Source organism: Mus musculus, chromosome 8 (genome assembly GCF_000001635.26).
Source record: "Mus musculus strain C57BL/6J chromosome 8, GRCm38.p6 C57BL/6J".
NCBI lineage: Eukaryota > Metazoa > Chordata > Mammalia > Rodentia > Muridae > Mus > Mus musculus.
The window spans coordinates 22161845-22185931 of NC_000074.6; the positions used below are offsets into that span (position 1 = coordinate 22161845).

Below are 24087 nucleotides of genomic sequence, written 5' to 3' on the forward strand. Positions count from 1 at the left end.
TTTGTATTTTAGCTCAGCTCTTCACTACATTTTATGTTCTTTTATCCTTGGCACTGTACCTGACCACTTTCAGCAGGCTGTTCACAATGCTATACAACTGTTACCAGGGAGATTAGTCATGACATTTTGACTACTTCTCTGTTAATTTTACTAGCCTAAGAACCACATAAAATACATCAAGCTCAGGGGCTGGAGAGATGGCTCAGAGGTTGGAGAGCACTAACTGGTCTTCCAGATGTCCTGTGTTCAATTCCCAGCCACCACGTGGTGATTTACAAACCACTTGTAATGGGATCTGAAGCAATAGAGTACTCACATACATAAAATAAACAAATCTCTCTAAAAAGAAACACATCACGCTCACAAATAAACTGGTCGCATGTTTACAGGAAGGGTAACTGACACGTCAAAGCCCAAGACCCTTCTCTCTACCTAGGATATATGCTCATTTTTAACGTGAGCTAAACGTTAGCCGTTACCTTGAGCAGTCTGATTTCCTTCATGGCAAATGTCTGATTGCTGCTTTCCTGCAGAACCAAAAGAGCCCTGCCGAAGGAGCCCTGGCCAATCACTCTCAGGACTGTGTAGTTGTCCATGCCGGGCAGCCACAGCTGGGCTCTACCCCTCCAGTCACTGCTGGCTCTCCCAAGCTATATTAAGAAGACAGAGTCGTTTGGGAATCCACTTTTAAATGCAGAGTTAATTCAAAAGTAGCTATACTCACCTTTTATATCCTGTTGAAAAGCCATGCTTAAAATTGAATTTGCCAAAACAAGGTTTTTCAGGAATGAAGTTAGGCAACATGTGTGTTGTGTTTTAGCAGTGATTTTTAAAAAAATCTAATCTTGTGTCAAAAACCACATGTCTGCCAGGGCCTTAAAAGACACAATCATGTAATTACCAATAAAGTTTAACATATGCAAGCATGACAACAAAATCACCTACACAGTGAGCGCACTCCACCAATACAGATAGCCGTCACAGGAACGAGAGCCGTCACAGGAACGAGAGGCCTTGGTATAGCTTTAAGGATGCTTTGTTTGTTTAGTTTTGATCCAGATCTTCAGTCTGCGCTTAAATATCAACCATTTTCCTTTTTTTGCTTCTTCCCTTAAAATGTACATGTATCCAATATATTTAACTGAGAAATATGTGTTTTTATTATGGTCTATTTCCTTTTAATTTCTAATTATTGTTTATAATTACACTTAAAATATACAAAATGAAATTACATCCTGGTCTTGGAAGAACTATCCAATTTTCCTAAATGTCCCTATAAATGCAACACTCCATATTTCAAAAGATTGGATTTTGCTCATTATTTTATCCTTAAGACCACCTCAAAATAAAGCTACCTTACTGTATGTTTAACATGTACTGTAAAAGAGAGGTAGTTACTAACACACTTTTTTTCTTTAAAAAGAGAGAGAATTATTTGGAAATTTACTTTTAAAATGCAAAATCAATTCGAAATAGCTACAGTCACTACGACAGGCCAACAGCAACTTCCTCTGGTAGATGGTGAGCGGATGCTATTTTGGCATAAAGTTTGTTTTGAACTGAAAGGAACTGACTCTGCCTAACTCCCATTTCTCGGTGTCTCTTTGTCTCCTTTACTGAAAAGAGGGCAACTTCCATCAAAGGGGAACCCACCAACTACAGTGTGCACACCCTGTCTGTCTTTCCCAAACAACAAGTTCTTACCTTTCTTGGACAAACAACACTAGGACCCCAAAGTCCCCTTTCCTTTGTCTGATTGTTTTTCTACAACATCTTGCTTTCTTGTTAATAGTGAGCCCTGAGATCCAACTCTTTTATATACATGGACTAAATACAACATTTGATACATGGACTAAACTCCTTTCATATACAACATCTGTATACACGGACTAAACTCTCATATACAACATCTGTATAAATGGACTAGACTCCTTTCATATACAACATCTGTATACACAGACTAAACTTTCATATACAACATCTGTATACACAGACTAAACTCCTTTTATATACAATATCTGTATACATGGACTAAACTCCTTTCATATACAACATCTGTATACATGGACTAGACTCCTTTCATATACAACATCTGTATACATGGACTAAACTCCTTTCATATACATCTGTATACATGGACTAGACTCCTTTCATATACAACATCTGTATACACAGACTAAACTCCTTTTATATACAACATCTGTATACACAGACTAAACTCCTTTTATATACAACATCTGTATACACGGACTTAACTCCTTTTGGTCCTTCTTAGTCTTGTCATCTTAATTTGAAGGGTCCCTATGACGACAGATAATGATTTTTCTTCCTCTAGGTCATCCCTGTCATCACCGTCACCCATGTGGAGGTGACTATAATCCCAAGCGAATGCAAGGCAAGGCTAGAGAAAGAGCTATGTTGGCTTGTAGCAGAACTATTCAGGGGAGTCAGGAAACTCCTGTGTAAGTGAAGTCTGAAAGGCTGCCACACGTGCCTTAAACAAAAAGGAGACACGGAGTGGTCAAGGTGGAAGGCATGATGGATGCTGAGTTCAGCTGAGTAGATGAAATTGGCCTGTGACAGGCTGGTACACAGATAGATTTATCTGTTGACCACTGTAAACCAAATGTTGCTGCTGAGTTTTTATCTTCAGGGTAATTAATGGTCTGTCTCTGACTGGTGTTAGAGAACAACAGCACGGTCATATCTGCATAGCAGAAAAGTCGCTCTTTGGGGTCACAGTACTAATGGACTGCATGAAAAGGGTACACAGGGACCACGTCAACAGTAGGGAAGATGAGGGCGTAACGGTGAAACGCAGGGGCGTGATGACCTTGGGGAATTAACCTATCGTCAAGGACACATTTACAGGGAACAAATACGGAAGAGGCAAGATTCTGGTATGAACTGAATGACATAATGATTCTCAGATGGAAAGGTAAGGCCTTGGAGTCATATGTACAGCCTTCGTTTGATGATTGATTGATTGCATTGGAGTGTGGCTGGGTGGGGTGAAACAGAGAAGACACACTCTACGTTGGATCCACTGAGCTGGAGTTTCTTAGGATTCAAAATGGATATTTAAACACAGTCTGACTCCCATGTCTCCCCCACAAAAGCAGCATGATTTTTAATACACTTTTTCTGGCACATAAGCTATATACACAAGAAGCAATTACACAAGAGACACAGTCTCAGGAAGACCCGAGGTAGCTGCTTGCCTAACATGTTAAAGACCCTGGACTACACGGGTGGGATAGAAGTTGTGGGAGACGCCTACACTTAGAACTCATACACTTTTTTCATCACAGGAAAAATACTGGCATGAATTACTTGATTTTTTTCCGTTCACAAAGCTAAATTGTTTTTATTTATTTATTTATTTAAACCACCCACAAGCTGTAAAATGTAGAGCACAAGATGTAGTACAAACATCGAAGATCAAACCCTGCTAGGACCTGCAAAGCTTCTAGTCCGTAGCTGGGGTTGGGTAGTCAACACCTGTAAGATTAGCACTTAAGAGGCAGAGGCAAGATGATCGCCATGGGTCTCAGGCCAGCCACTGTCTCAAAAACTAGCCAAACAAATAGACTGTGCCTTCCAGTTTGCTTTCCAGTCTATCACAGAGTTACCAGGAGACTATAGCAACAAATCCTCCATATAACCAAATCCAACGCCGTGTTTCCAGGAGTGAGGCATTTGAACACACCCAGACACAAGTAACAGACCTATGACACTCAGGAGGCAGAAGTTGGTGAATCACAGCCTGTAACCACTGCTAAGTCCAAAGTCAACTAATTCACACCATGGGTTTCAGGCCAGCCAGGGCTACAAATGGGGGCTGTCCCCCCACCGCTCCCCCCCCCCCCCAACCAATAAAAACCTAGAAGAAAACAACCAAGCCCTTCACACTGGTCTTCACAGGGGTCTTAAGTGGTCTCTGGTTTCAATTGCTTTTTTCCTGTTCCTGGTGCCTGAGGACTTTTACCTATGCTATCAAAATGACTGATGAGCAACCAGGCTTTCCTTGACTGAAAAATCAAGTTAGTATTTTTAATCTCCATGTGTTCGATAGCCAGTATTACACCCATAAACACAAGCCTTATTACACTAGGTGTGGCGAAAGCTGATGGGTTCCTTCCAGTGTTTATAAACAAATACGCCTTTAATAAAGATAAACCAATTGTTTAAAAGAGCCTAAAGTGATTTGCAAGTGCCCAGAAGCGGGGTCAGTTTAGACAGAGATCCCAGGACACACACCCTGGAGACCCACCAACCTTTCCCTACCAAAACACCCACCCTCCCGAAGCTGCTCCGCTTCAGCCGCACGAGCAGTCTCCGACGCGCATGCGCGCACCGAACTCAGCGACTGGGGCGCACAGCCTACGGGCTGAGTGATGCGCCCACATTTGGCCGTCGCCCCGCAGCGGGCGAGCGCCGACCGGCGGCTTAGGGGGCGGGGGGGGGGGGGGCAAGAGGCTCCACCCGCTCCTCTCTCCACCGCGGCCGACCCGTACAGCTCCCTTCACCCACCTCCCAGCGGCGTGCGTCGCTTCTCCGCTCCTTGCGAGGCCTGGGAAGTGGGCGGGGCGTGGGCGGGGCGTGCCCCTAGCTGTGGGCAGAGGAAACTGTTGAGGTCTGGCCCTAGGCGCTGTTCTCTGAGTAGCTGAGCCCCAAAGAGCTGTTTTAAAGCTGTTTTGCCACCTTGCGGTAGGATATTGCTAACGTTTTGAACCGGTGCCCCCAGTAATTTGAGTTATTGCTCCAGATTAGGCAGACAGACAACAAACATAAATTCCACAGGGACACTGCTAGCATTTACTGTATGACTTTGGAAAAAGTGAAAAACAAAATAATGCACCACCCCAAAATAATGCATCTCATTCTGAAATGTGTATTTCTTCCCGGAAATAGCAGAAAGTTATTAAGATTCTAGTTGTACCAGGACGTGGTAGGATGTCTGTAATCCCTGCATTCGGAAAGCTGAGGCAGGAGATCCAGAATTGGACGCCAACCTAGTTTACAGAGCAAGTTCCTGGTAGGCAAGTCAGGACTGTCTCAAGTGTTAACATTTAGGGGTGCAGAATAAAGGAACAAAAGGCAGGAATGAGACCAAAATCTGGCCTCAACTGACGAGACTGTTCACCCCACCCTCCCCTTCTCCCCTTCCCTACTGATCCCAGATGGAACTAATGTTTGTAGAAGAAATTCAAATCACAGGACAGCAGACCCAGACACCCCCAAGATGTTAGGCAGAGGGTCCAATGGCCAACCAGGCTACAGTCAAATGTACAGCAGGGAAGCAGGGAACTAGACCCTGAGGGGGCGGGAGGCAGGGTAGAAAGGGACACTGGAAACCTACAAGTCAATTGCTGGAATAGGTGGTTTATCAGGCAGTGTAAGTCATTAAGTAGCATTGAGAGAGGAGAGGAGAGGAATCTATCAGGGTTCCTCAGCTGCAGCACTGTCCACATTTGGGACTCTTGATTCTTTGCTGGGGCTGTTGTGTCTCGGGGCTCTCTCTGTCCACCAACTGATGCCGGTACTCACTATGCTGTCTCCCCATCTGTTTTATTTTTGGAGATAGTTTTCATTACGAAGGCTAGACCAGCCTGGAAAGCACAGGTCTGCCACCTCTGCTGGGATTACGTGTGTGAACCACTAGCTTGACAACCAAAAATGACTTGGTTTTGGAAATCCCTGGAGGGAAGGACAGACCCAGGTTCAATTCCCAGCTCCCTGTGGCAGCTTACAACTGTCAGTTTCTCCAAGGGGCCTCACACCTTCTTCTGGCTTCTGAGGGTACTGCACTCATGTGGTGCATAGATATACATGCACATAAAAATAAATAAATCTCAATGGGTGGGAATTAAACAAAAGAAAGAAGATACCGGGGGAAAAGTGGGTGTGGTACAGACCACCTGTGGTGGAGAACAGTCCAGCCGCAACATCCAAGGATGGAGTTACGGGCGAGCATGTAGTTCATCCACAGTTCATGCTTCGCAGACAGGAAGCTTTCCATCCCTAGACCTCACCAACACTCAGTTTGAATCTGAGTTATCCCTAAAGCTTATGTTTAGAATGCCTGGTCTCCAGCTTGAGGCACTGTTCTGAAGGCTGGCAGAAGTGGATAACTACTGAGCCTGGGAAGTTATACCCAGCACGGGAAAGCAGTACCCTCCATCCATCTCTCCCTCCCTCTCTCCCTCCCTCCCTCCATCCATCCCTCTCTCCATCCCTCCCTCCATCAGGCCTTCCTCACCATGGTGGACTGTACTCAGAAACTAGGTAAAAATAACTCTCATTTGTTTCTGTCAGGTATATTTTATCACAACTAAAAGTAATACAAACTTAGCAATATACTTCAAAAACTAAGTTTAAATTTGGTTACTGTGGTTAAATGACATTTTACAAAGCAGTTTTTCTTGTGGTGCTAAGGACTGAATTCAGAGCCTTGCACATTAGGCAAGCACTCTTCTGGGGGCACATCCTGAGACCCCAGAACATATTTGTTGAAATAAATGCCATAGGCAGCTAACTATAGCCCCACAGTAGGGTCCTAAAGTCAATTCCATCATCAAATAAGTCAATCAATGAAATGTCATTGGAACATTATACATATATATTTATTATAAACGTATTAGGAACAAAGTCAACGTAAAAATATAAATTTATATAGACTACATTTTCTGATTTTGTTTCTTTAACTGTAAGTAATTAGTAAAGTGAAGCAGCCAACATTATATTTTAAAAACACAACAAACAAGCTAGTGGAGTTTACCTGTACCATACTTAGGCATGCGGACAACTTCAGACCTACGATAAAGTTGTACACATGCAGGGCCACAGGAGTAACACAACCATAACTGCTCAGGACTCGGGACTCCTATTCCTCTTCCGCTACGTCGGTCTCAAAGAACAGAGGGCACAGTGCTGCATTAGGGCGGCAGACAAAGGCATCCCCTCCCAACTCAGACAACTGCTCCAGGGAAGACACAGAAGGGTCGTGGTCTTTTAACATGGCTGGCAGTCGTGAAGTCTTGTCTTGAATGCGCCGTGAGCGTCTCACTGGTGTCAGGAACTTTAGCTCTTTAAGTGTGGAATTTTTATCATGTTGCATCTTTTTCATACTGAAAAAAACCCACAAAGTTATTCCAAAGCATGTTCAAATTTGTCTTACACTTTTGCAGTTTCTCATAACGTACTTCTATGAGGGACCCATGTGCCAGACAGACTGTCTTTAGGAAGGGAGAGGTACCCCAAGTCCCTAGAAGTGTATTTGTTGTTACAATCTGTATTATGTGGACACTTGAGTACCAGAGTCTGATTTCTTAATTCCAAGTCCTCTAGCTATTAACCATAAGATGTCTTAACATTGAAAATGCCTGGGGGGAAGGACCCAGGCTTGAATCTCAGCCCCCACATAGCAGCTCAAACTGTTCACTCCAGTCTCGGGAAAATTCCACACTCTCTTCTGGCTTCTGTGGGCATGCCATTCATGTGGTACAAAGATACACATACAGGTACACCCACACACATCAAAATAAATCTCAAAAAATGTACGTAAAGCAATGCCTGGGAAAAGTTGTGGGTGGCACAGACTGCATGTGGTGGGAAACAAGGCTAGCTTTCGCAAAGTGACACCATGCGGTTAAGAACAAAGCCCATGTAGTAAATGGAAAGGTCAGGTGTCCCAACGGCCTTTTCTCATCCTCTCTGAAACAGGGTGGTCTGTACAGCAACCTGCCAGCCACAGTCTCCCAGTGTGATGTACTTGCCCACAAGCCATCATATTCAGGGCTCTGAGTCTGGCCCTTAGCATCACCCCTGGAGCATGAAGACAGATGGCATCCACTTTAAACACTTACCTTTGCAGCCGAGGTGTAGAAGATACATTATATCGAATTATGCAACCTGCTTCAGTTTTTGAGTCCGGAGTTGTTAAATCCGGATCTTTTATTTTGTTGTCTTGATCATCTTCATACACCTCAACTTTGCCATGATGTTCATTCTCCTCTCCTGGTTTTCCTGACCCTACATTAGCATCAGCATTTACTTCTTGGATAGGTTCCTTGGTTGCATGAGCCTCCTCAATATTTTCTCCTATAGAAAAATTGAAGATTTAAACTATTTAAACAAAATGTCAAAATGACAGAACCAAACTACATTGCCTAATCATTATGTTTCCTATGTACAGATTTCTGCCAACAATTTAACAGATATTTAATATCCCATGTGCAGAGATAAAAATTTAAGAATGGGCTGGGCAGTGGTGGCGCACGCCTTTAATCCCAGCACTAGGGAGGCAGAGGCAGGCGGATTTCTGAGTTCGAGGCCAGCCTGGTCTACAGAGGGAGTTCTAGGGCTACACAGAGAAACCCTGTCTTGAAAAACCAAAAAGAATGGAACCACTCCAGTTCTTAAGAGTATGCCAGGAAAGACACAGTTGAAGAACAATTAACTATTAAATGAGATAAAACGGTGTAAGCCAAGTAAGAACAAAGGGTCGCTAGAACCTATAAAAAGGAATGAACTGGGCTAGTTTTATGTCTACCTGACATAGGTCAGAGTCACTTGAGAAGAGGGAACCTCAACTGAGAAAATGCCCCCCCCCCCAGATTGGTCAGTGGCAAGCCTGTGGGGCATTTTCTTAATTAACGACTGATGTGTTGGTCCCATCCTATAGGGAGTGCTGTCCCCTTGGGTGGGCGGTCCTGGATGATACAAGAAAGCAGGCTAAGCAAGCCAGGGAGAGCAAGCCAGTAAGCAGCACTCCTCCTATCTCTGCATCAGCTCCTTCTCGGCTTGAGTTCCTGCCCTGACTTCCCTCAGTGATGATCTGTGCTGCACAACTGTAAGCTGAAATAAACCCTTGTCTCCCCAAGTTACTTTTGGGTTTTACATAGCACAGAACCCCTAACTAAAACAAGGGAAAGGAGAAAATGTCAATAACGCAAAAAGAGGCAAAGCCAGAACTGACAAGAGAACAGCAGGGCGTCCGGTCTGCAGTGCTGAGATGATTTTAAAGGAGCAGGCAACTCAAATTAGAAAACTAGTGCTACAGGGCAGGAGAGAGCAAAGATGATCTGAACCACCGTGCAATACGTGAAGTAAAGATGGAAAGAATGGAAATTAAATTATCTAAGGGATACCTAGAAAGTTAAACTGAAACTGATTGGCTAGGAACAGAGAAGTAGAAAGACTGTAAAATACAGGTTATTCAAGAAAAACATCATGCCGAAGAGCTGGAAAGACGGCTCAGCAGTTAGAGCACTTGCTCTAGCAGAGGAGCCAGGATCGATCTCCCGGCCTCCACATGACTCTGTAATTCCAGTTCCAGGGGATTCTCCGCTCTTCTGACCTTCACAGGCAGCAGGCATGCACTTGGTGCACATATATACGTGCAGATAAAAGACTCAATAAAGTAATAAATAAATCTAAATTAAAAAAAAATTCACCTGCAAGATTCTGCCATGATCATCACTTATTGAAAAGAACAAAAGGACCGGGCTTAGGAAAAACATTGTGTGCTCAGCGCCAGGCGAAAGAGCTTGGCGTACCTAAGAGACTTACAGTATCTATTATCAGCATTTTCTCAGTTAATATGTCTTGTATTTCCCATGTGAGGTCTTGTCATGTAGAATTCGCTTTGATCAGTAAAATCAATTTTATATTTGAGTATTATAAATTTCAGGACATAAAAGCTTTATGGTGGCTTTTCTCTATCTAAATACTAATAATAATTTATCGACTTAAAATACACTAATATTCTACTAAGGGGAAAAAATGAGAAACTGAATTCAATGTAAATGACACCTCTAGAGCCAGTAAGAAATACAAGCAAGACTTCAGAAAATCTGTGTATTTGTTTGTCTGTCTGTCTGTTTATTTGGAGACAGGGCCTCCCTATGTGGCTCTGGCTGGGCCGGAACTCACAGAGCCAGGCCTTCCCCCACCCCCCAAGTGCTGGGACTGAAGGTGTGCATCACCTCCCCCAGCTTAGAAGTCTCACTTTTATTTCTCTCCTTAAGGATGACATTAAACTGTTCTTGAATTTTCCATGTCATTTGCTTCTGGATTTCCACCCTCTTATTCCTTCTTGCATAGTCATTATATTTGATTGACAGATTATCATCAGATTATACACATGTTCCAGATGTTCCTCTGGACATATATTAGCAGGCCCTCAAATGACGCTGAATTAACCACTCCAATAGAAAGCAATGTGACCTCCTGGTCAAACTGACGGCTACATTACTATGTCATTAGCATATTAACCGTAATGAACAGAACTTTTTAAATCTTGCATAGTAATCAGAAACTTACACAACACACTTATAGTTCAGTATGATCACTGCTTTTATTTCAAGTTTTGCACTTGATTTACTTCTGTGACTGTTAAAGCCGATCGAGTGTCTTACTATATAATCAACCTTCAAATGTGGGATCCTCTAGCCTCAGCCTCCCACAGCACGGGGATTACCGGAACTTAGCTACTATATCTAGCAATGATGTTCTAAATAAATTTTCTTTCTTTTTTGAATGTCTAATTAATTTATTCTACAACTTTGAAACTTTATCAATATACAAACTTTCTAGAGTCCAGAACAGATAAGCTAAACGGTCTTTACTGATTATCTCATTAAATAGCCTCAATAAAAAGAAAAGAAAAACTAAGAAAAGAAAAGAAGAGGAAACAAACGAGAAGAAGAGAAAAGAAAGGGCTGGAAAGATGGCTCAATGGTTAAGAACACTGCTCTTCCTGAGTTCAATTCCCAGCAACCACATGGTTGCTCACAACCACCAATAAGGGGATCCGATACCCTTTTCTGGTGTGTCTGAAGAGAGCTACAGTATACTCATATACAGAAAATAAATAAATAAACCTTAAAAATATTTATGAAGGAAAGAAAGAAACAAACAAACAAACAATGAAAACTGATATGCTGTGATTAAAGCTACAGTATCACCGGCCCTATGGTGCTCCACTTTTAAGACAGAAATCTAAGGCCCAGAAAGAAACTTTCCATACTCAGTGGTAGATGGGGATTTTGAACTAGTTTTTTCAGACAGGGTCTCACTCTGCGTGTAACCTAGGCTGGCCCATACCCACGATCCTCCTGCTTTAGCAGCCAAGAGCTAGGATGCCAATTCTTCTCTTTCAAGACAGGGCCTTACTCATTCAGGGCAGCCTTAACAATCCCCCTAGCTTAGCCTCCCAAAACTGTCAGGATTCCAGGTGTGAGCTATCACATCTGGCTTTAAACGTCTACATTAGATACACATGTATTGCATTTCAGAAGCAGGTAAACAGAAGTACATGGAGAAGACCTTATGTAAACAAAAAAGTTAAATGAGACAAAAGGGAAACCGAATCAGTACATTTTAGTAAAATCACAAGCCATCTGAAAACTTACCCAAATTGACTTTTTCTTGACTCTTCGTTGTTAGAATATCTATGATTATATGACGCATCTCTTCAATAGGCTTAAATTTTAAAAATGTTTTTAACAAAGAAAGAAATTTACATGGTCAAAAATTAGGTTATATAAATAAAAAATATTAGAAGAATTTTCCTATTTTGAGATAAACATTTGTTGTTAAGATTGAAAATGGTTATATCTTTCAACTTAATAGAATAAGAAAATGAACTTAAAGGACAGAATTTCAATAACAACAACAAAAATCCCCTAATTTTTAGGTCTTTGATAACTAATATTTGCTCAATACAAACAAATGTAATAGATAGAATCCTATCATATATTCAATAGCTGATCATATTATCTAACAAGCTCTTTTGAAAAATTAAGTTCTAGTTGTATTTTGTGTCTCACACTATTAACTTCATATTTGAATATCTCTTCTTCTTCTTCTTTCCCTTCCCCTCCTCCTCCTCTTTGTCCTTCTCCTCCTTCTTCTTCCTTCTTCTTCGTCTTCTTCTTCTTCCCTTTCCCCTTCTCCTCCTCCTCCTTCTTTTTTTTTTTTAATTTTTTTATTTTTTTTATTCAAGACAGGGTTTCTCTGTGTAGCCCTGGCTGTCCTGGAACTCACTCTGCAGACCAGGCTGGCCTCGAACTCAGAAATCCTCCTGCCTCTGCCTCCCAAGTGCTGAGATTAAAGGCATGCACCACCACTGCCCGGCATGAATATCTTTTTAAAATTAATTTATATGTATGTATGTATGAGTACTCTGCATGTACACCTGCATGCCAGAAGAGGTCATCAGATCACATAGATGGTTGTAAGCAACCATGCGGTTGCTGGGAATTGAACACAGGTTCTCTGGAAGAGCAATCCATGCTCTTAACTGCTGAGCCATCTCTCTGAATATCTTGAGCTTGTCAACCCAACATATTTCACTTGTTCAAACTGTACTACCTGATAGATGATAAAAGCATTCACTATGTTCCTCAAAGCCACCATGCTTGCTAATATAAGAATATTTAAAAATAGAAGCCCTGGTTCATAGTCCTAGTTTCAGAATTTAGTTCTAGAACAATCAATCCTATTTTCAATTTTGTGGCTAATTTTGCTTCTTGTTCCCAAGTCTCTGCCTCGGTATCATCTCTGTCTTTACGCTACAATTTCTGCCTTAGCCTTGGCTCGCACTTCTGTATCACTGCACCAGGGCCATAGTTTACTTTTTGTAATATCCTTTCTGTTCCATTATGGGACATGCATAGGAGGTTATTTTGTGCTAAAATATTCTCGGTTTCATTAAATTTATAGTTCAGCTGGTATCTATTTTCTAAAGTCTTTTTTTTTTTTTTGGTTTTTCGAGACAGGGTTTCTCTGTGTAGTCCTGGCTGTCCTGGAACTCACTCTGTAGACCAGGCTGGCCTTGAACTCAGAAATCCGCCTGCCTCTGCCTCCCGAGTGCTGGATCAAAGGCGTGCGCCACCACGCCCGGCTTATTTTCTAAAGTCTTATAACCCTCGGTACACAGGTGAAAAGTTTTAGGAGGTTGGAAAGCATAATGCAGTCCTTGCAGCCTTCACTGTTTCTGCTGCTACCATCTCCCCTGCTCTCCCACTGAACTCCACCAAGTCCTCTTGTTTCCTTTAAATAGCCATCAGGACCATACATAAAATCACAATCGGATCGAACTGCACAGTGATGTGCTGCTCCAAAACAACTCGGTGCATTTTGATCTTACCTGAGCCCCTGCCAGGATGGCCTTCTCATAGATTGAGATAATATTTTCAATAGGACTTGTGATTGGTTCAATACGTACAAGACATATCCAATATTTAACAAGTTTTTTGGCATCTGGAATATTATGAATCAGGTCATTCAATGTAGCCAAAATTTCTTCTTTTGGGCATCCCTAAAATACCAAGAAATAAAATGTGAGCTACAGACTATAAACAATAATCTGACTATAGTCAAGAACAGTGAGCAATATAAAAGGCTGACAGAAGGATCTGGAAACATGACTCAGCAGTCGAGAGTACTTGATGTTCTACCACAGGATCCAAGTTGGTGGTTTTTACCACCCAGGCTGGGCAGCTCTCAACTGACCATAACCTCCACAGTCAGTGGACCCAACACCTTCCAGCCGCTGCTGCCATCTGAGCATGTGTGGCACACATACACATCTCAGCACATAAGTAAAATAACAGCAACAACAAACCTTAAAACATTTCTAAATCATAGAATGTATAAAGATAAGGGCTCTACCAAGAGGGCTGGAGAAATGGCTCAGCATTTAAGAGCACTAGCTGTTCCTCCAGAGGATCTGGGTTCAATTCCCAGCACACACATGGTGGCTCACAACCATCCTTAACTCCAGTTCCAGATGATCTAGCACCATTTTCTAGCCTCTACAGGCACCAGGAATGCACATGGACATAAATACAGACAAAACAGCCATACACATTAAAAGCAAAGAAACAAACAAAAAAGACTACCTCATTAATAAGGTTCAGGCATTCAGAAATAGTTTTGTTTACTTTTTCAGTAAATAATCTCTGCTCATCTTCTTCTGCCATGGTAGTCCAAAAGGACCCAACTGGGTTTTCACTTTGTCCCTTTGGCTCAGCCTGGGTGACTACTGAATGAGGAGGTCGTTTTAGCCCCTTTCCTTTGCCAGTTCTCCACTCCGTCATCTGAGCTCTACAACCAGAAACAGCACATAGACATTACTTAGATTTTGATGGCGACTTCCTGCTAAGTGGAATAATTAAATATAGTTCAGATCTGGGCTGGAGAGACAGCGCAGCCGCACCAGCCACTCTTCCAAAGGACCCTGGTTTGATTCCCAGCACCACATGGTGCATTACAACCATTTCTAACTCCAGGTCCAGAGGATCTGGCGCCCTCTTCTGGCCTCCGTGGGCACCAGGAACACACATGGTACAAAGACATACATACACATAAACCACCCATACACAAATCACAACAACCTCAAGTCTATCCATCGTTCTAAACTGCTGGAACAGATCTGTCTGCAGAGAAACTCTTGAACATAACAAGATTAGATAGATAGATATTAGAACTGGGGAGACGGCTAAGAGGTTAAGAGTGCTTACTGCTCTTGCCAAAGGACCCAGGCTTGGTTCCTTACACCAACATCAAGAGGCTCACAACCACCTGTAACTCCACTTCCAGAGGAGCCAATGCTCTCACGCATATAAAGAAAATAATAAATAACACCTCCCCCAAAAGAAGCCAAGATTAGGTTTTTAAGCGAATAAATTATAAGTATTTCTCAACTGTTCTTAATTGTCCAGCTGAAATCAAAAGCAACCAGTAAACCACACTTAAACACATAACTTTTTGGTCTTCTTGTTCCATACATAAATTTGCCTGTGAGGCAGAAAATAATAAATTAAAGAAATTCTAATACGTTCAAGGAAGTTACAAAGGTAAATCCACAAATGGTATTCTACTGAAAACTAGGCAAACAAAGTGAGCTTCATCCACTCACTTCCTCTCTGCGGTGGTGTCCTTGAGCTGAGCTGATCTATGAACACTTGCTCCTGCAATCGTGTATCTGCGCTGGTCAGTATCTTTTGGCTTTACCATCAGTCTGGTATTAGACGAATCAGTCCTGGCTGCATCTTTAGATGCTATGCTTCTTGATGGGGCCTGAGAAGAACCGGCTTTGACAACGGACACAACTGGTTCTGATCGATGTGACTCCTTGTCAAGCATCCCTTTTCTGACTGTAACATTGGCAAGCGGCCTGCTGAGGCCCTGTTTCGCAGCTCCGTGGGAACTACTGTGGAGGCTTCGGATAGGTGGTCGCACAAGTGTGTCCTTCGACGCAGTGCTCACAGGTTTAGCGTCTGCAAACTTGGTGGCAGCAGCTGTAGTTGAGGCTTTTACGCTGACGGTGTTCGCAGGCTCACTCTGAGCCTTCATGGCTTTAGACACAGTAGTGGGAAGTTTCTTGGTTGTTGTAAGACTCTCGCCTTTGACACTGGGAAGCTTTCTAAATGAATTAATCTTAGACTGAACAATCTGGCCATGATAATAGCCAAGCACTCGCTTTTTAGACACATTACTGTCTTGTTTGGGCTTCTCTGCAGTCATTTGCATCTTTTTATTGTCTTTATGGTGACATGCCGGGTCTAATGTCACAGTCTGACCTGGCAAATCATCTCTTGTAGATAATAACTGCACAGCTTGAACATTATCCTTTGAATTATGTATTTCTGAGCTGGTTACTTCTCCAGCTTTTAATGGAATGCAGTTTTTCTCAACTGTACTTTCAATATTTTCTTTATCAGCCTAGAAGAGTTAAAAGAAATCATTATCTCAGAATCCATTTCTTCATAAAGAGTACAGGAAGGTCTGAGGGCTAGACATGTATCTTACCACTTCTGTTTTGAGTTTCACAACTTTTTTCCCTTCTTGGACCCGATCCTCAGATGTTATCATTTTCTGATCTCTATTAATTAAAAGAAAAAAAAATTTCTGTACAAAGGAAATGTGCTTTCAGGGAAGAGGCAAGAGAATATCTAATAATATTTTATTATTTATTGAGGTCATTCAAGGCCCCAGGATCTTTAACTGTAAATTAAAGCAAGAAATGAATTAAGATTTGGTTATTCTAAGCAAAATATAGTTAGTGGAGTAAAAACGTGGGTTTAAAAATTTCAGCCCAATTTTCTTTTTTTTTAGCTATAGACTAGTATAATATCTGACTACCCTTAGCAAAATGATACCAATTATGTACAAAAATCAAGGTAGGAATGTAAATGAAGAAATATCTAATAAAAAAATTGCTTAATTAAAAAAAATCAAGGTAGGAAATAAAATATTGTCATCTAGACACTTGAGTAATTCCAAAACAGAGTCACAAATTCAGCATATGCTAAAATGTGTATATAGTGCTATTTGGTAGAACTGACAAAATCTGTTATTCCTATAACTAATAAAACTTTAATTCCTACCAACTACAAAGTAAAGTTAATATCCCCAAACACTGCTTTTCTATTGATGAAATCTACACACACAGAGGGCCACCTGATGTCCTCAAAAGTCACTGACTCAAGTATTAGTCACACCTGAAAGGTTCTTTGTTTAGTTTTGCTTTTGTTTGTTGAGACAGGGTCTCTATTTAGAAATCAGCTCTGTAGACCAGGCTGCCTTTCAAGTACACAGATCCTCCGGCTTCAGCTCAGTGCTGGGATTAAAAGCACGTGACACCACACCAAGCCTTAAAAGATTCTTTTACTGCAACATCTAGGCTACTGTTTTACCAAACAACTGGGCACTGTAGCCTGAAAGACACATGGAATTATCCATCTCAGCTGCAGTGGTACCAACCCATGATCTATACTTGGGGACAGAAGAAACTCAAGTTTGAAACTTGAGTGTTTGAATGCATTCAAAACCAAACACCGATGTTGACAGCACAGCATATCTCCTAAGTCAGTATTTCAGTACACATACATACACTTTGCTCTAAAACTCTTTCCTCTTGGACCCGGGATGGCTCAGTAGATGCAGATGACTGCCACAATTTGATTCACAGAGCCCACAAGCCTGAAGGCTACTTTGGCCTGCACATGTGTACAGTACCTTGAATACACATACACAATAGGTGTACAAAAATGAATTGCTTCCCTTTAAGAGTCTAAACATATGTGTAAAACGATGATCAGGTGCATCACCTACATCAAGCAGCTGCTGGTACAAACCGAGATGGGCCCAAAGTGTTGACTCACACCACAACTTTGAAGACGGGATACCAAAAGAGAGGGTATAATGCCGTAATACTTTTTCTTTGTGGTGCTGAAGGGTAGCAGGCATTCTACTACTAAAATACATTTCCAGACCTCTTAATACTTTTAAATATCGCATGTTGAAAATGATAATATCTGGAATCATAACTGGGTTAAGTGTTAAAAATCATTTCATTTTAAAGTTAAAAGTGGTTAGTAGGAAGTAAAAATTACAAATGAGCTGGGTGTGGTAGCGCATGCCTTTAATCCCAGCGTGCTCGGGAGGCAGAGGCAAGTGGATTTCTGAGTTCGAGGCTAGCCTGTTCTACAAAGTGAGTTCCAGGACAGCCAGGGCTACACAGAGAGACCCTGTCTCAAAAAACCAAAAAAAAAAAAAAAAAAAATTAAAAAAAAAATTACAAATCGGGTGCATGTTAGGTTCTTAGTGCACAACTCTAATGTAATTCTCCAGAACTGAATTAAACTTCACCTCACCTGGATATCTGATTTTCTTGTTTGTATGGAAACACTGTTTTTCGTATTAACAGATATTCCTTGAGTTTTTGTTTTCTTTGTTCTAGAGAGGAAAGAGCAACAAAATCAACTTTAGTTAAAACATCAACTATGACAGAGTAAAAGGTTATTTTTCTTGGAAAAATTATTCTGAGATAGTGTTTTTATATTAATATTGATGAAGAGGAAATTCAAATTAATAGAATTGATGTCATAAGTATTTGCTAATGGATTTGCTTAGGAGACATTAAATCATACAAAGTCCTGGTCTACTACAAAGTACCTTGTGCTCTTATCAGTAAAAACGTAATTCTGCCAGGTGGGCAAGAGGACCCTCAGTAACAACTATTTGAGAAAATGAAAAAAAAGTACTTAAATAGCTCTAGCCATATCTTTGCTATATCAATCTCCCATCTGCCTAACTGGCCAGACTCATAGTCTCTTAATTGCTCAAAGTGTAACCTGGAGCCAAGACCTGAACCAGATTTAATGACTGCATATATAAAACACTCTAGCCTCCAGTGTATGTAAGTTATTGAAATCTTCTCTTCAAAGCCACGTCTCCTTGGACATCAGCCAGAGCTGGACAAGTGCTGTAAAAGAGCATTTCCTCCATTAGTCCCTAAGTCAGGCGTGGAGCAACTCCTCTCTGCGAAAGCAGGTGATTTCTATAACATGGAGGCTCCCAGTGTGACCTACAGAGCTGGTGCCTCTGTGCTGCTCGAAAGCGTTCACATGGCTGGAGAGGAGTCCTGCGAAGAGTGCCCCCAACCAGTTTCCAGTACTTCCTCTGAGGGCACTCCAAACTCTCCACTCTCATCAATGGTCCAGGCTCATTCAGAGACAAGAAAAGCTCACAGGAAAGAAGCAGGATAAGGTAAAATGGCAAGACTGGCCCCCAGGTCTCAACCAGGCTCCACCCCATAGGGGAGAGAGGGCTCAGAACAAGCCCTAAGGAAGCTTCCTAGGAGAGCTGACAAGAAGGTTTCCCATTAAGAAAACGGTGGCGGGGAATGGTGTAACCTTGGATTGAAAGTTAAGTGAAGGTCCTGCCTGTTTGGCAGCCAGGAGAAGTCTCCTGCAGAGACCCCCTTTTTCCCCCCCACGCAGAGGAAGAACTTTCTTTGAGAAATTAGCTGCCTGTTCAGCTGGATTGTGCCATATAAACCAGACTCCACCTTCATCCTGAAGCCTGCTCCCTTTGTGCTCCCAGATTAGAGCTGCTGGCTCGGCTCTTCTCTCTCTCTCTCTCTCTCTCTCTCTCTCTCTGTGTGTGTGTGTGTGTGTGTGTGTGTGCACACGCGTGCGCAAGTGCATGCGTGAGTGTGCCTAGCGTATACAAAGCTCTGAGGTTCATCCTCCCAAACAAATAAATAAATAAATAAATAGCATCAAATGTCCTAATTGAGTGAAAATTGCAGGGAACACCATTTCAATATAGGGTTCCAGAAACAACTGTGTAGAGAGAGGTGTGTGTGTGTGCATCTGACACAAAAGGTGCAATTAAAACGTAGGGCTCCTCCTTTCATAAAGAGGAAGGAGTTTTGATTCTTGCTCAGAACAAGAAAATGGCTCTGGGTTTTTTAAAAGAAAGGAAAGGCTCCTTTGGCAGGTTACTCCAATGGCCCATATAGTCTTCTCCACCAAGCCCTGCCTGGGATAAACACTGGCCAAGACCCAGGCATCCTGGCCAGCCAGTTTTTCTGTGCTGTAAAGCTGTGGTCTCCAAAGGGAGACTGAAGGTCTTAACTCACTCTTTGCACTGAATCTCCAAGCCTGCTTCCTCTGAGACAGTCTTTCTGTTCTTGGTACTGACTCCTCTGCCTTATACCCGTGGTCTGCCTTACCAACCCTAGATACTCTTTTGGTTTTGTTCCCACTTTTCAGCTATAAAGACATGGGGGTGGGGGGACTGACAAAGTTTCCTGAGGTCCCTTCGATGTCTGTTTTTTATGGTTTAATAGGTTATAATACCTGTAAGCTTAAAAGAGCCAAACGGGAAAAATAAACTAGAGGTTTAACCCACAGAGGAACCAAGCTCTTCCTGCATCATAGAATCATTATATTCTGTATAATCAAGACCTGTAATTTGATGTATTCATACTCAGGTTTTCTCAGTGTCTGTCCGCATCTACAGACACCCACAAACTCCTTATGGGTATACAGATCACCGGCTTCCTCTGTCTTACAGAGAAACAAATACCTTTTGGGTATGGGTAATGTTGGAAAAGCCCCAAACTAGCTCTGGAGGTGAGATTTGGCCTGCCCATTTCAGGCTGGCCCCTGACCCTGTGACAGGAACAGAACAGCCCAGGAAAAAAGTCATTGTGTGCTTGAGGACAGGTAAAAGGTAAATTATGCCCAAAAGAGGCTACTACTATTACTTAGCTCATGGTATAGAGGTGCCTATAATAAAGCAGATAGTGAGAAACGTACACCTGGGGAGGGTCTCTCAATCATAACTCCAGCACACAGAGCCCCCTCAGCCACATTCTGTTAGAGGATGGACACATGAAATTAAGCCTCTATATACTATATAGGTCACAAAGGCTGTCTTAGGTTTTCTGTAAGGTTTGCCTAGAAACTTACAGGGCCTAATGTCTTAACGGTATGCTTGTTCACAGGTAGTATTCATTTATTGCATTACTCTATGTGTGTAATTTGGAATCAACTTTCCTTTATTAAAGTGATGGTGCATAATACATTCTAGCTAGACAATGGCCATCTTCAGAACTCCAGCTGTGTCTATTAAAATAATCACAGCTGGGCTTGTTAAATGTTAATATCCCTACAAGGAGGAGACAGGCAAGGCCAGTGTACCCTCTCCTGAGTATCCAGGCCCAACTGCATGAGGCCTCAAGGTTTCTAGAGATTGTGTATAAGGACTGGGAAAAACTGGGAGGTCAGGGGGGGACTTATGTAGCTTGGGAAAGTTGCTATACTTAGTGGGTAGAAGCCCAGGGGAAAACAGATACACACACACATACATACACCTCTTTTAGGAAAATTTCTTATAGCAAATGATAAATTTATTTGTTATGGTTATTTAATTTTTTGCTTGTTTCTTTTCAATACAGGGTTTTTTTGCGTAGCTCTGGCTATCCTGGAACTCTCTTGCTAGACCAGGCTAGCCTGCCAGCCTCTGCCTAAAGGTGTGTACCACCACGCCCAGCTGGATGTTTACAGTGTTTAAATTGTTTGGTCAAGGTGATTCATACGTAAAGGTTAAGATAGCTGCACGTTTCTGGGACTATAAAAATAGTTTACCATCTAAAACTACAATCCTGGAAGTTCAGCTCTCTGAGTCCTCTACCCGCCGGTTTGTTCTCATTTATACAGAATGTTCTCTCATTCAAGATTCTTGCTCTTTCTAAGTCTTTCTCAGGATCAGTGAGACAATAAAAGGTTAAATTCTTTTAGATAGAATAAATCAGATTAAAAAAAAAAGAGAGACAAAACCATAAAAGCTTAAAGCGAAGTCAGAGTAGGTCTGACTATGTTCAAGGGGCCTTGTAGAGGATGGCTTAGACAGTATACTCAAGGGTTACAGTGACTGCTCCTGTGGATACAGGGTAACAAAAGCTGACTGAGACACGCATGTCTTGTCCTGTGTGTCTCTGCTAACTTTGTTAAGCTTTAAACATCTGGAGAAACTGTGGTCAGAATTAAGTGTACACTTGTTATTCTTAGGTCTCCTTGGGACAACCAATCCTCCAGTTCTCCGCTATAATTACACTTGTGATAAAATAAGCTACTTGATATAAAAGATCTTACAAATTGACTTAGACTTTGTAAAACTATACTATACAGGATAATGAAGTTCCCAGTTTCTCCATGGACTGAACTTATCATATAAAGTGTATTACCTTAGTATTTAAAAGAGCTTCAGTTCAGAAACTGTCTTTTGTTTGTTTGTTTGTTTGTTTGTTTGTTTGTTTTTCGAGACAGGGTTTCTCTGTGTAGCTCTGGCTGTCCTGAAACTCACTCTGTAGACCAGGCTGGCCTCGAACTCAGAAATCTGCCTGCCTCTGCCTCCAAGTGCTGGGATTAAAGGCGTGCGCCACCACCGCCCGGCCAGAAACTGTTATTTTTAAGGCTCAGAAATCTTACCAGAGATAAATCACCTTAGCTTACAAAACCCTAATCTTGTGAGAGTTGCCAATGTATTATAAACTGTTAAAACAAAGGTAATCTGGGGTGATAACGTATGTCTTTAATCATAGTGCTGGGGGCAGAGGCAGGTGGAGGTTTGTAAATTCAAGGCGAGCCTGATCTGCATAGTGGATTAGGACATTCAGGGCTATGTAGAAAGGCTGTCTCAAAGTAAAATAAAAAATAAGAAAGTAATTAAACATATATTTTATGTGTCCAGAATTGTGTTTGTAGTCACACTAAGTACAAATATAATTCATTTACAGAGACAAGATGGGAGGGAGAGACCAATTTATATCCCACATTATACAATCTTCTGTAATATATTTTCAAAATTAAACTTGAATGGGCAATGCAAAGGCAGTTTAATATAAAATACTGTTCAAAATAGGTACATTTAAAAACCAAGCAAACTGGTTAGGGAGAATTAAATGTTCAGGTAAGTAAAATGGGTTAAGCTGACCAGACACTTGCACGTCAGGTTTGATGGGACCTCCTGTGAGAGTGGTCACAGTAAGCTGCACAATAACCTCATTACCAAATAAGGATAAGACTCGCCAGAGTCTACTGCTCCTGTCTCCTGGCTTGCACACCAGACCAGGAAAGCCTCCTCCCAGAGATGCGGGACTATCATTAAGTCTGGCCACTTGGTCAGGTGGGAGGTCGACACAGCAAAGATGTCAGAATTATTGCCAGTGACCTTTTTTTTCTGTTTAAATTGTTCAAAGTGTAACCTGGGGCTGGGATCTAAAAGAGATTTAAGGATGAGAGTAGTGTAAAATGCACAAGCCTACCCCAGGAAGCAGAGGCAGACATTCTTGAGTTCAAGGCCAGCCTGGTCTACAGATCAAGTTCCAGGCAGCTAGAGCTACAGAGAAACCCTGTCTCAAAACAACAACAAAAACCAAAGCGACAAGAAAGCACCAGTCTAAAGTGTTTAAAAAGCCAATGAAGTCTCGTATTCAGGGCTGGCTCTTCCTTGGGTGCTAGCCAGAGCGAACAACTTCTACTAAAGAGCTTTAAAGAGTAACCACTAAGGGTGTGGAGTGTCTCCTCCCTGGGAAAAGAGATTATTCCTATAACAACACAATAGGAGATTTCTCAATTTAGACAAATGATCCCATGAATCAGAAATTACATGCAAGGTGCTGTTTTAGGCTTACTATTACTGTGATGAAAACACTCTCACCAAAGGCAACTTGGGGAAGAATGGGTTCATTTACTAATATCTCCATAGTACAGTTAGCTCATCATCAAAAGCAGTTAGGGCAGGAACTTGGTGCCATGAAGAAGTGTAGCTACAAGGCTTGCTCTGCCTGGTTTGTTTGTTTTTGTTTTTAAATAGCACTCAAGACCACTAGCCCAGGGGTGGCACCGCCCACAATGGGCGGGGCCCTCCCTCTCCCATCAATCTCTAATTAAGAAGATGCCCTACAGGCTGGCCTACAGCCTGCCTGATCTTGTGGAAACATCTTCTCAGTTTAGGTTCCCTCCTCTCAGGACTCTAGCTTGTGCTCAATGATAGAATACTTGCCTAGCGTATACAAAGCTCTGAGGTTCATCCTCCCAAATAAATAAATAAATAAATAAATAGCATCAAATGTCCTAATCGAGTGAAAATTGCAGGGAACACATTTCAATATAGGGTTCCAGAAACAACTGTGTAGAGAGATCTGATACCAGTCGCCAAATTCTGACCAACTTACATAAGTTTTCCACATTCTTGCTGCAGACCATTCAACTCCATTTTTCCAAAACGTCCAGGACATCATGCAAACAGTCCCAGCCTCACCTCCACGTTCCAAGCACAGAGATAGGAGAACCCGGGAGCTAGCGAGCGCGCGCGCAGGCGCAGTCGGGGGTCCGGGCAGCCCCGCCCCCGCCCTCAGACCCCGAAGATAAACCGCTGGCCCCGGCAGGAGCCGAGCCACGCGCTACCCTCGGCAGCGGCCTGGGCTCTCAGAGAGAGTTAGCGGCCGAGGCCCCGTGCCATCGCTCACCTCGGAAGGCCGGCTGGTCTCGCCTGGTCGGGGGCAGCTGCAGGTCCCGGGTCACCGGCAAGGGATTCCTCGCAGCCCTGCCAAGGAAGCGTTTCCTGGACTCTGCCATCGCTTAATGAGCGCGCCTCGGCGCCGGCGTGGATTGAACGGACCAATGAGCGCGGAGGGGCGGGGCCCAGGCGAGGGGCGGGGCCGTCCCAGAATCCAGAGACTTGGCAGCCGGCGAGAAATTTCAAAATCGAACAAAG

General features: G+C 42.4%; 2 protein-coding genes across 8 annotated transcripts in view; both read right to left on the bottom strand.

The window, feature by feature from the left end:
* Nek3 (NIMA (never in mitosis gene a)-related expressed kinase 3) overlaps positions 1-5153 on the bottom strand; it is a 38715-nt gene extending 33562 nt beyond the window's left edge. The window contains exons 1-2 of one of the 6 annotated variants that reach the window (XR_378785.4): positions 4534-5153; positions 480-650 (exon numbers count right to left, since the gene is read on the bottom strand). Coding sequence is in view for 3 of the 6 variants with exons in the window: in XM_006509111.4 (XP_006509174.1) it covers positions 480-596 (117 nt within the window). In the remaining 3 variants the exon portion in view is untranslated. Of the gene's footprint in view, positions 1-479; positions 651-4533 lie in introns of those variants that run through there. The other 5 variants (XR_003947273.1, XR_003947272.1, XM_006509111.4 and 2 more) reach the window with 5 other exon arrangements.
* Positions 5154-6304: 1151 nt separating this feature from the next.
* On the bottom strand, positions 6305-23975 carry Ckap2 (cytoskeleton associated protein 2). 2 transcript variants are annotated; one of them, XM_006509226.4, is made up of 9 exons: positions 23546-23864; positions 17670-17751; positions 15823-15895; positions 14930-15735; positions 13911-14115; positions 13157-13327; positions 11418-11487; positions 7869-8103; positions 6305-7130 (listed from the first exon to the last, which is right to left on the bottom strand). In XM_006509226.4, exons 3-9 carry the CDS (start codon positions 15883-15885, stop codon positions 6887-6889), a joined length of 1794 nt encoding a protein of 597 aa, XP_006509289.1. In that variant the 5' UTR covers positions 15886-15895; positions 17670-17751; positions 23546-23864; the 3' UTR covers positions 6305-6886. The 2 variants fall into 2 exon arrangements, with proteins under 2 accessions (XP_006509289.1, NP_001004140.2); NM_001004140.2 differs by having other exon boundaries at positions 6308-7130; positions 23840-23975.
* Positions 23976-24087: the final 112 nt, after the last annotated feature.